The sequence below is a fragment of the Nomascus leucogenys genome, chromosome 12 (genome assembly GCF_006542625.1).
Source record: "Nomascus leucogenys isolate Asia chromosome 12, Asia_NLE_v1, whole genome shotgun sequence".
NCBI lineage: Eukaryota > Metazoa > Chordata > Mammalia > Primates > Hylobatidae > Nomascus > Nomascus leucogenys.
This window is the reverse complement of record NC_044392.1, coordinates 9975281-9987553: the sequence shown is the minus strand read 5'-3', so window position 1 is coordinate 9987553 and position 12273 is coordinate 9975281. Positions and strand designations below refer to the sequence as shown.

Sequence of the window (12273 nt, the reverse complement as noted above, 5' to 3'; positions counted from 1 at the left end):
TGCCACTGCACTCCAGCCTGGGCAACAGAGTGAGACCCTGACTCAAAAAAATAAATAAATAAATAAATAAATAAAATTTAAAATGAAGACAATCTCCTGGTACCACCAGGTGGGAGAAGAGGTTAGAATTATGCTCAATCAGCCACGTTCAAAGTACCATAACAAGCAGTTCTGCTGGTGAAGACAGTCTGGCCCACTGCTCACTGGCTGTGTATATGGGGTACCCACGTCCAGGGCCTGGCAGAGGAAAGGACCATCTTCCTAAACCATGCTTATCCCTCCCCTTTCTCAGCCATAAATAGCACCCACGCACCTTTTCATCTCGCTCTACATGCTGAGAACCTGTATTTGAAGCTTTATGAAAAATTCTGGTTCCTATTAAAAAGAAAGCCTCATTTCTTAGTTTTTAAACAAACTCTCAGGTCGTCTGCTGACTCAAGGCTGCTCACCTGCAGGGGCACCCGGCACTGACAATGCAGGTGACTGCACACAGGCACGCCAGCACCGTGCTCAGACGCTTCCCATCTGGCCAATGACATAAAGAGAATGAGAAGCAAAGCATGTCTCTTGTTCTGCATTACTGATTTATTTCTTAAGTTAGAGTACACATTGAGTCCGGCCAGAATATAGTGGCACGTAGCTGTGCCTATTGCTAGGTCACATTAAGAAAGTACTTCATATTGCCCTTTCAACTGCAGTAACACCATCCTGGAAGAAAAATGGACCCTCCAGTCAAAGCTGTCTATATATGAGAGGGTTTTAGAGGAAGTTTCCCCAAAAGATTCTTTGTTCTGTAAGTGACCCCTTGATGCAAGGAGTGTTTCCCAGCCCTAGAAATAGGAAGCGCAGCCACAGGCATGGGGATTTTAAAATCACGCTTCAGAGACAGACATCTTGGTGTTTCATGTTGACACCAAACTGACCGTCCCTTTGGATGATGAGGACCAGCCACAGTTGGCACTGAGAATCCCCCCAACTCAGGGCAGTATAGAGATTTTGTCTCTGGTTTCATGGCTTAGTGGCCAGCAACACCCTGAGGTTCCCAGCACCAAGTGTTCAAATCCTAGCTAAAATCCTCTCTCCATGCTCAGGAAGTCCACGTGGCACACTTTATAACAGTCTAGGTACCCAAGGGAAAGCGACAGGCAACGCGCTAGCATCTGCAATGACGCGAGGTAGTTGAGAAACAAGGTGACCGATGGGGCACTCTGCAGCCCCACCCACCATCGGTTCCCATCGCGATGTTCTGCCGCAACTCAAGAACTGCAAGGAGAGTGTCACGCAACAGGCAGACACCACAGAGGAGCCAGCACACATGATGGGACATGCAAGTGACAAGTTTCCCAAATACCTTTCCGCATAATAAAATAATCTTAATAAAAACATAATTTAAAGAAAGTGTCCAAAGCCGAGTGTAAAGTCAGAGCTGTAAACTCTACCCAAGTCTGAAGGGTCTCTTGAAGAATCATCCCTGTTTAAAAGAAAAAAAAAAAAAAAAAAGTGGGAATTATATGACATACATGAAAGTAGAAAAGTTAGAATTTCTAGTAATCTGCCATGGGAAACTAAGCCTGTTTTTCATGGCAGAGCAGTAGAACGAGCCTAATGGGAATAATTAGACGCTAAATTTATAATTCCTACAGAATCAGACCTTTTCAAGACCTCACACATCGACTTCTACAACCACCCAATGCAAGCATTCTTTCTCCACAGCACCTCGTAACAGTGTCACTAACAGGCAATTCTCCACTTGCAAGGCAGTCAGAAATTCCACAGAACTGACCAAGTATCTGCCTCCTTCACTGGTAACATTTCTTGTTTTATCAGCTCCTTAGACCGTGAAACAGCCTATAGCAAACTCCCTGGTCAGGGGATTAATGAGTCCATCTGTGTTAAACGCTTACCTGGCACACAGGCCCTCCTCCTGATACTAACTTCTCATGCCTACCCACCACCTACTTAGGCTATCCCAGGACAGGGGGTCAACCAACCAAGGCAGGAGGGGAAACAGCTGGGATCAGCAGGTCAGACCGGCACTGACCCAGCACCAGAGGCCCACTGGTAATGAACACACGGTGTGCAGGATTCAGGGAGGTCCCCCTGCCCAGGCCTTAGGGCAGGAGCGGTGGGACCACACACCCATACCCCTGGTTCTCCTTCTAGACCCCAGATTCCTGACACTCCCTCATTTGATACCTCACCAGCAGAACGCGTACTTGTGCCAACACAGTCCACACAGTTATCTTAAGGGACATTTACGTTTCGTGGCAGTAGTGCCCACAGTTATTGCACATTATGAACCTACAAGCACTGTCACTTAATAGACAAACATTCGACGTCTGTTTGGCAATTGTTCCAACTCTGAAGGAATTCCAGAATAAGCAGCAATCAACAAAAAAATGTTCTCTAAGCAGTGTCGGTTTTAAAGTACTTCCTGATGAAACCCTGAGGCTCTGCAGAAATGACAAGTGCCACATTGTCACATCTGTCCCTTCCTTCAAGATCTCCAAAATTTATAGCTACATCAAACAATAGGGTCTAAGAATTCAGACCCTCCCCTCCCCCGCCCCAGAACTGGTCAGACTGGCACCAGAATGTAGTAATCGGTATTGAGACAACTGCCCAGTGACCGTGCTCCCCAAGCTGTCATCCCCAGGGCAGGACTTGGAGGTGCACTGCAACTTGGAGGAAGGACTGCCCATTTGATACCCACACTGACCTCACTACTTTCTTTCTTTTCTCTCTCAACCTTTGGATTATATTCAAGACCTCACCACTTTCATTCCTGGCAGATAAAAATTTTCAGCCCTAAACTTCCATGATATTCTTGCAATTGCAGTGTGTTATCACCATGTTTTTAAAAACTAAAACTTTAAAGTACCACTTACGCTACAAGATCAGTCATGATTTATTGATGGAAACTTCAGTTCGGTGATTTCAGAGTCAGGGGAGCTGCTTCCACTTCTGTCACTATAGGTGTCCCTGTAGAATTCAGATGGTTTACGCATCATCTCCCACCAAAAACTCACTTTACGTCCTTGTTTTTGTAGCCACGGTTCCTACAGGGACACCTGCCTGCACATGGCAGGAATCACAAAGACTGTTTGCTACGTGATATATTTAGCATGAAACTGCAGGATTTCCTTCTTCTAGCTACAAAAGATATACATTCCATTTATACTTCAGTCACACACCCTACCACCAACTCTGAGTACTGGTTCTGGATAAAGGTGGCAATGGGACATAAACCTACCCGGGTTGTGGCTTACTTCCCAGGAAAAACTAGTTCCCCTTAACATGGGCCAGAGGGTCCTACGCCAAGTGTGATCTGGTCAGCACCACCAGAGCTCAGATGCTGCAGAAAGGGGAATCTGGCCAAGATGCCAGGGAAGCACCGCGACAAAGCTCCGGGAAAGGAGAGGAAACTTTCTCCCCAGGCACCTGTGGCTTTTTTTCTTATGACTGACTGTGACGTGTTGCTGTAATGAATCAGCGACCACCTAAAGGACTGGAGAAGACAAATGGATTACTGAAGCAAAGAGTGCGCCTACCTGGGCGAGAGCCTGCAGCCTTTCTGGAGGTAATGTGAGAGCCGTCCCACAGATGCCAGGAGGAGGCCAAAGTATGGTGGGGAGGGCTTGATAGGTCTGGACAGGAACTCAGGGTGGTACTGAACCCCAACAAAAAAGGGATGATCTGAAATAGAGATTTAAATGCAACAGCTTCATTGTGAAGGTTATGCACAAAGTGTAAAAGAACAAAATCTGCTTAAATGTTTCATGTTTCCATAGGCCCTAAAATAATTTGAAAATGACTTTCTCATTTGAATCTAGGTAAAGGTAACCTCAAAGCATGAGTGATCTGACACCCTTTCTCCAGCACTGTTTGTGCTGTCCCTTCCTGGCTGAAGGCCTCCTGTCCAGGGTCCCGCCCAAGACCCTGGCTCCCAGGATTTCTGTAGACTGAGTCTTGTGGTTCAGGAGAGGGCTGAAGTGGCTTTAGTACCAACTCCAAGCATTTTGGAGAAGGAGAAACTGGGGCCAGAAGTTAAATGGCTCCCTAAGGCCATGTACCAGAAAGAACTTTCTAGCGTCCAGACCCCACGTTTATCAAGACCCCTTCCCTCACAAGACAGTGCTGCTTCCTAATTCTGTTAGGTCAGGAGCAACAAGATAACATTTTTATATTTTCCCATATGCCAAGAAAACTTAGTACTAAGTTTTCCATTAAATAAAACTGCCCAAATAATCACCTTCTAACTCCACAATTTCCATTCTCTCTCCTTCAACATCTTGGCCAACAAACTTCAAGCCTTGTTCTTCCAAACACTTTTTCCAGACTGGATTCACCTGTTGAGGCATGAAAAATAATTCTGCTGGTCTCTCAGCTCACTATCTTTCCAGAGTACCAGGAGCAAGCTGGAATCCTCACCTCAAATCGGTGGCGGTGCCTCTCTTCCAAGTAGTCTGCGTCTCCATAGAGTTTCCCTGGCAAAACAAACGGGCTGGATGTAGAGAATTTTATCTCATAGGATGATGCATTCACAAAGCCATCCTCCTTCCTGCTTTACTTTTCATCACCTACACAGCCAGGTCTTTTGAGGGCTATTTCTATGAATCTGCTAAGGTCACCTGCTCTTAACAGCACAGTTTAGACTAATTCTTGGGCTTTTGACTCTCTGACAACACTAAAGAAAGCCATAACAGAAACAAGACTCTCACCACCACCCTCAAACACATGAGTGCAAAGTATGGGCACTTTGCTGCTAGAAAACTGCCTTGGAAAGCAAATCAGGATGTATGAAATGGCAAGGCCCTGGGAACGTGGTGGGATGGGAGGCATTTTAAGAGCTGCAGAGATGACCTCTGATGACCATGCAGTTCCAATCACGGGTATCAAAGGTCATCAGCCCTCGGTGGCTGCATGTGAACAAGCTGGACATTTGTGAATGGGCTGCTTGACTGACTCATTTCACAGTTGCCTCGAGATCCCCAAATCCACAGAACATCAGAGTTGGTAAGAGAAAGATCCCATACTCAAGTGACTCCAGCTATGCTGCTACAGAACGCCCGGACAGACACAAGGGCGCCTCTGCTAATACAGTAAAGGCAGAATTTTCCCAGTAGACAAGAAGGAAATCTGTGTAATAGTCATTTTCTTAGCTATTTTCCTCCCAAAATTACTCTAAACCTTCAGCATCTATTAGTACTTTATTAGAACAGAAATCTACTTAGGCTGAATCATATGAAATTGCCATTTTTGTGTGACAAAAATTGCCAAACATCAGTAATTGATATGGCTGGTCTTAACAGGAAAGTAACCGATAAGGATGAATGTAACCTCACTGCCTCATTCTGTTGAGGCGCCCATGCCTAGGAGTCTGACTGCACTGCCAGTGTCCTTTCTAAGACCCACACTGCTTCTATGGCTATCACAGTGCATCCTAAAAGGGTATGAATAAGAGAGGAAAGAACAAACTTCAAAAGCAAGAATGAAACCAAAAAAAGCCAGCCTGCTCCTCGAAGCCACAGCACCACCCTAAGACACGCGTCCTGGGCGCGCAGAGCCAAGGGCTGGGCCAGCGCGAGGCAGCTCTTACTCATGACTGAGTTCTTGGTCTGGAACAGGGTTCTCCTCTTGCCCAGCCTCATGGTTCCGCCCATCTGCCCTGGGTTGTGTTCTGGCATGTCTACGACCTGGAGATGTTCAGAAAACAGACACCAACTACAGAACTCTGCTTCCGCTAGAGAGAAACCTCCCTCACTGAGTGGGTGGCAAAGGCTTGTGAGTAAGCTCTAATTCTCCAGGCTTTCCTTATGAGACGTTTTGTCACAGAAGAAAATGCCTCCCAGTTGGCATTTGTAACCTCGGTTGGGTGGAGGCTCCGTCCTTCAGCCTGTGCTCCTGATCTGCAGACAGGACCACAGCAGCCCCTCCTTGGGCCAGTCCCGCCCCAGCACTGTGGACGGTAAGCATCACTTCCTCAGAAAGACTGATACAGTAGCACAGACACGGACTGGATGTGTCATAACGTGTCTGTCATCGCCCCAGCTAGCCTGATGACTACTCAAAGGCAAGGGATGCAGGGCTAGCACCTTGCAGCTTAGCAAGCATCTGAGGACTGGGTGGGCCATGCATTGATGGCCCAGTCCACCTCTCAGCCCAGCGTTCCCAGACACCTTCTGATTCCAGGCTCTTTGTGTCCTGCTCCTCCCGACCCCAAAGCCCCATGCTGCAAAACATTTGCTGGTCCACTCCTGAGGGCTTAGTATCAGCAAAGTTCAATTTCAGGTCAACAAACACATAGTGACGCTGCCTAAGTGCCGTGAGATGAAGAACCGTGTCCGTCTCATTTAGCACAGTGTCCTTGGTGACGAGGGCAGTCCCAGCATAGAGTGCGCATCCACATTTGTTGAATGCTGAAAAACGTAAATAAGTGCCCTTCCCTTTACATCCCTGTCACCCTGGGCTGGGAATTCAAAGGTGAATAAAGGCATCATCCCTCTTCCATGTGCCTAACAGTACAGCGGGCTGAGAATGCCACATGGCCTCGGCGTGAAATCTAACACAAGGTACGCCAGCCTGGAAAAGTTTTGGATATGGTTAAGCCAACCAGTGCTCCAACCCAGCAGTTCTCCCAGGACTATGGCTGGGGATTCCATGAATTAATATATAATATACATATGAAAGCAGTGAGAGCAGCGGCTGGCACACAGTAAGTACACATGCCAGGGTCTCATATTAGTATCTATACCGTGTTCTGGGAGTTGAGGGGAGTAGGGATGGAGAATAATTTTAATCAGGAATCCCCTCCAGTTTCCCGGGCTGGTACTTGTCTTAAAAACTTTCTGTGGTCAATTGGAAAGATTAGGGAGGAATTACATAATGAAAAAGAAAAGTTTTTCCTCTCTGGTAGGTCTGAGTGCCCAAAACCTCAGGGTTCTTTGGGATGGACTCAAGCGGTCTCACTTCCTGTCTCTAATCATCAATCACGTTCATAAACGCCCCTTCTACACCCTTCTAAGCCCTGTGGAGGTTCAAACACTTGACTCACCACGGGATGACTGGTCGTAGGGTCAAACTCTGTAGAATTGGCATCTGAAATACCAAAATACTTGTTATGAAAATAGTTACAAACAAAAGCGATTAATAGTTTCATTGCTAAGCTCTAAACACAACTTCCCTCCTCAGTTTAAGATCAGTGATTAGAACAAAAACTAAAGATAGCATCCCCCTGACCTCATCCCCGGACAAGATCTCACTACTGTCCAGGCTGGAGTGCAGTGGTGCAATCATAGCTCACTGCAGCCTTGAACTCCCAGGTTCAAGCAATCCGCTGGCCTCAGCCTCCCAAGAAGGTCAAACTACAGGGACACACTACCACATCCAGCTAATTTTTTTTCATTTTTTGGAGAGACAAAGGCTATATTGCCCAGGCTAGTCTCAAACACCTGGGCTCAAGCAATCCTCCTGCTTTGGCATCCCAGAGTACTGGGATTGCAGGTGCAAGCCACCAGACCGGCAATAAATCGCATTTTTAAGACATAAAATACTCAACCCACACACAGGTGAATTTTTTTCCATTAAGTATAACTCTGGAAAGTCAATCAGTACAAAATGGGAAAATCAAAACTAATGGCATAACCTAGTAATTTTTAATTAGATACTACATCTTTGACAGTTTTTGGTTTTTTTTTTTTGTTTTGAGACAGAATTTCACACTTGTTGCCCAGGCTGGAATGCAATGGTGTGATCTCGGCTCACCAAAACCTCCGCCTCCAGGTTTCAAGCGATTCTCCTGTCTCGGCCTCCCGAGTAGCTGGGATTACAGGTATGCGCCACTATGCCTGGCTAATTTTGTATTTCTAGTAGAGACGCGGTTTCTCCATGTTGGTCAGGCTGGTCTCGAACTCCCAACCTCAGGTGATCTGCCTGCCTTGGCCTCCCAAAGTGCTGGGATTACAGGCATGAGCCACTGCGCCCCACCTGTGACAGTTCTTATACTGTTTGTTTGTGTTTTAAGACAGAGTCTCGCTATGTCACCCAGAATGGAGTGCAGTGGCACAATCTTGGCTCACTGCAACCTACACCTCTGGAATTCAAGTGATTCTCATGTCTTGGCCTCCCAAGTAGCTAGAATTACAGGCGCACACCACCACACCTGGTTAATTTTTGTATTTTTAGTAGAGATAGGGTTTCTCCATGTTGGCCAGGCTGGTCTCGACCTCCTGGCCTCAAGTGATTAACCCACCTCAGCCTCCCAAAGTGCTGGGATTACAGGCCTGAGCCACCATGCCCGGCCAAGTTTTTATATTGTCTTAATGTTTCAGACTCTTGTCTCTCCAAGATAAACAAGTACTATTTCTTCTACTCTTCTTTCATCTTCAGCGGCTAATACAATGCCCTACTCAACTGTTTCACTCAACAGCTCAGTCAGAAATGAACTGATTTCAACTCAACCTTTCTATCCTTCATTGAACTTAACCGTCTAACCAAAGCAAAACCACTAAAGACCAAAAGGCAAAGGACCAAGCTCCTGGTACTATGTGAATGCTGGGCACTGTTCTCCTCCTGGCCTGAACTAGGGTCCAGTCTCAACTTAAGTGTAAGCTCATCACCAAGGCACCTACCCATTTGGGAACCTAAGTGAGAGGCAGAGGTCTGGGGCTGTGAAGGATCCAGGGAGCCCAGAAAGCCAGCTCTGGGGTGGCGGGTGGTAAGACAGTGCCTCCCAGGACTCAGAAGCCAGCACTCAAGGGCATGCTGTCTACCAAACTGAGCCACACCCCCAGGTCACTGTGAAGCAGCCTCTCAGGGAAAGGGTGAATGAAACCCAGCCCTAAACCATATGCTGGCCACCAGAGTCACTTGTACTTTATAAAGTCAAACTGCTTTTACATTCCTTCAGGTTACTTTATTTTCCACAGAATTTACAAGGTCTTTCTGAAAATCCAGTATTTGTCGGGTGGGCTACAGAGAATAAATGGGCTGTGGCGGGCTATTCCATGGGTGGCCCCAGCGCAGCATGCTCAGTCTTCACACCCATGTGTGTTCTCCTCCCCTGCCGGCTCAGGACTTGGCCACGTGACTCGTTTTGGCCAACGGGACATCAGCAGGCCTGTTAAGTGCCTGCATAGTAGGCCTGTCATTTTGGAAGCCAACTGCCCACCCTGTGTGAGGAAGCTTGGGCTGGATTAATGAATGATGAGCCACTAGGTAGAGACAGCATCTTGACATCCCTGCTGGGCTGCGCTCACAGCTGAACGCAAGGCAGGAGTGTGCCATCTCAGATACTACACCACGTGCAGCCGAAACCCATGCGCTGAGCCAAACCACAGAATACTGAGATGAGAAGTCACTGCTGTTGGGAGCCACTGAGCTTTAGGGAGGTCTGTCACATAGTAATGCACTGCTAGGCAAAGAGCTGATGTTATCTGAGCATTTCCCTGTTTTCCAGGTACTGCTAGAGACTATTCACATACATTATCTCCCTTAATCATGTGAAGTAGGTATCATTATTACTCCCATTTTACAGAAAAAACAGAGGCCCATAAAGGCTAAGTAATTTGCTTAAAATCACCCATAAGCGATAAGGTTGGAATCTGAGCCCAGTTTCAATAGCTCCAGAGCCCAGGTTCTCATAATAACTGTCCAAGCCTCACTTAGGACAACGACTTCTCAGCAGGCACCAGCTTCAGGATGGTGGCCACAGTGATCAAAGTGACAGAATCTCAAGAACAGGAACACAGGGGCAGAAGGCAAAGGAGGGAGTCTGGCTGTGCTCCCTCCTTCCTGCGTGGAGGAGCCGTGCTGTTCCTCAAGAGGCAAGGCAGCTCCCTTACGGCACACCATGAGGTGCTGGGAACCCAGGCCTGCCCTTCTCCAAAGCTCCTGATCACCCAGGCGGCAACAGGCCTCATATCCTCCAGAAATACGCAAGGGAATTGAATGAGTGTCTTAATGCACGCTTACCTCGCCATCCCAGCACGTTTCTTGAGAATTCAACCACTGCCAACTGCATCCCTAAGCACACGCCTTCCAGTCGGGGGGGAAAAACAAACAAAACTCCATTGAAAAGGCAGCTCCTACTTTTCCCAGCAGCCTCTGCAATGGCCTTTGTGTCCTTTATTCGAAGAATTATAATCGCAAACTCATAACTTCCTGCTATGAACAAGTACCCTCTGCTGTTACACTTTACATGCAGTTTTTGAAATCTAATACATGTAAAGTAGATGAAAATTCTAGATTTGCAAAGTCATCCGATTTTAGAAGTAAGTGATATTCTATTCAGTACTTTTTTTCCCCCCAGACAGGGTCATGCTGTTGCCCACTCTGGAGTGCAGTGGAGAGATCTTGGCTCACTACAGCCTCGAATTTCTGGGATCCAGCAATCCTCCTGCCTCAGCCTCTACAAGTGTTGGGTTTACAGGTGTGAACCACCATGCCTAGCCTCAGTACTTTAAAATTCAAGTTTTCTTACCCTCTCTCATTAAGTTTTTATTTACAATTGTTCAAGTTGAAAATTACTAAAATGTACAGCACCAGGAGGCATGCAAAATCATTCTGTCCAATTTCAGTCAGCTGTTGTGCCAAGTGAGCAGATATAAAACTCAACCTCACGTGTGCTGCAAACAGCTGGGTTCATTAAATGGACAGGAATTCACAGTTCATTCTCTCAAAATTCCACAACATCTACATGTAGCTCATAAGCATAAATAAGCTTTCCAAGACTGAATTTGTCTCCAAAAAGAAACATGAAGGCTTCTAGTTGGGCTCCTATCCACAAAGACAGCACGTTTCAGTAATTCCCCCACTTTGTTCATAGGCTCCCACGTGGCACCGTTCCCCACTCTTTCCTACTCTAAGTGAAGACTGCACTGCAGAGCTCCTTACCCAAAAAAGGCTTTTTCTGATTCCGAGCCCAGGCAATTGCTTGGATTTTTCCTTCTGTTCCTCGAACACCAAATCCTCCTGGAACCAGCACTCCACTGCACAAAAGAACAAACCACAAAGGCAATTCCCCTTTTCTACCAGTCCAGCTTGCAATAATCGCCTGACAGGCCATTACCAAGACACTGAAGCCATGAATTAGCCCCATACATTGTGCTACTGGGACAATGAATTGTATGTGAACACTATGAACTTAGAAACTGCATATGAAACTATGGACTTTTCTTAGTAACATAAGAACATGCTTATTGCAAGTGAAAAAGATAGTATACATAATTGCAATACTGCCACTGCACTATCTTTGGTACTGAGTTGTTCACAATTATTTTTTCTTGAGACAGGGTCTCACACTGTTACCCAGGCTGGAGTGCAGTGGTGTGATCACAGCTCACTGCAGCCTTGATCTCCCAAGGAGCTGGGACCACAGGCATGTGCCACCACACCCAGCTGGTTTTGTTTTTGTTGTAGAAACAGGGTCTCCCTATGTTGCCTGGGCTGGTCTTGAACTCTTGGGCTCAAGCAATCCTCCCACCTCGGCCTCTCAAAGTTTCAGGATTACAGGCATGAGCCGCTGTGCCCAGCCCAAAATTTTAAATACATATATTAACAATTTATTTTACGTCTTGGCTTAAAATGCTCCCCTAAGGGGGCCTTTCTTCATCAGCTCTGTGTGCCATACTGACCAAGACACTCAGAAGAAGGTGTACACCTCCGTAATATTCAACTGTTCTAGTGAACCAGAAATTCTTGCTGATGTTTTACTATTATAAATTTAACAGCTGCCAAAACAATTGATGAGACTCTACTGATGGGTATTCATCAAATGTTCTGGATGAAAAATTGTTAAATGAGCCTCCTCAATAGATGCATATGGCAAACAGTATCAAAATCAGAACAGCTTTTCAGATCCAATGATATTGACAAGCTGCATTTTTTAAGGATTAAATCAGATGGCATGTAGTCTTTTCAACAATTAAAAAATATTTTAACAAGTCAATTACCTACTACTGGCACATGAAAACAGAGGACTTTTTCATTAAAACAAACCAAAAGAACTCTGGAAACCCAAGGCAGTGAACTCTACTCACTGAGCACTACAGAGCTTCTGCCAAGCTTCGTGGTAGCGCACGGGCTCTTCTTGCGAGGTGATGGGCTCCAAGTCCGCAGAATCTATGTACTGGAAGTTATTCAGACGGGAGAAAAGCAGGCTCGTGACCCCAGGCTGTGCTTTCTTAATTTTTAAATAATATTATCATTTTATCAAAGTTCTGTCTTTCTTAATTCTGGCTTTAAAGTGATCATCTGAATATATTTAATAACTTA

At 46.1% G+C, this 12273-nt stretch overlaps 1 protein-coding gene across 2 annotated transcripts in view; it reads right to left on the bottom strand.

Moving 5' to 3' along the window:
- Nucleotides 1–565: 565 nt before the first annotated feature.
- The window catches only part of CTPS1 (CTP synthase 1), a 32908-nt gene continuing 21200 nt past the window's right edge, over nucleotides 566–12273 (bottom strand). Inside the window, exons 10-19 of one of the 2 annotated variants that reach the window (XM_003273342.3) lie at nucleotides 12039–12127; nucleotides 10894–10988; nucleotides 9973–10035; nucleotides 7055–7098; nucleotides 5600–5696; nucleotides 4432–4487; nucleotides 4253–4349; nucleotides 3552–3696; nucleotides 2889–2982; nucleotides 566–1471 (exon numbers count right to left, since the gene is read on the bottom strand). In XM_003273342.3, coding sequence (XP_003273390.1) covers nucleotides 2898–2982; nucleotides 3552–3696; nucleotides 4253–4349; nucleotides 4432–4487; nucleotides 5600–5696; nucleotides 7055–7098; nucleotides 9973–10035; nucleotides 10894–10988; nucleotides 12039–12127 — 771 coding nt within the window. In that variant the 3' untranslated portion in view covers nucleotides 566–1471; nucleotides 2889–2897. The remainder of the gene's footprint in view (nucleotides 1472–2888; nucleotides 2983–3551; nucleotides 3697–4252; nucleotides 4350–4431; nucleotides 4488–5599; nucleotides 5697–7054; nucleotides 7099–9972; nucleotides 10036–10893; nucleotides 10989–12038; nucleotides 12128–12273) is intronic. The other variant, XM_030823598.1, reaches the window with a different exon arrangement.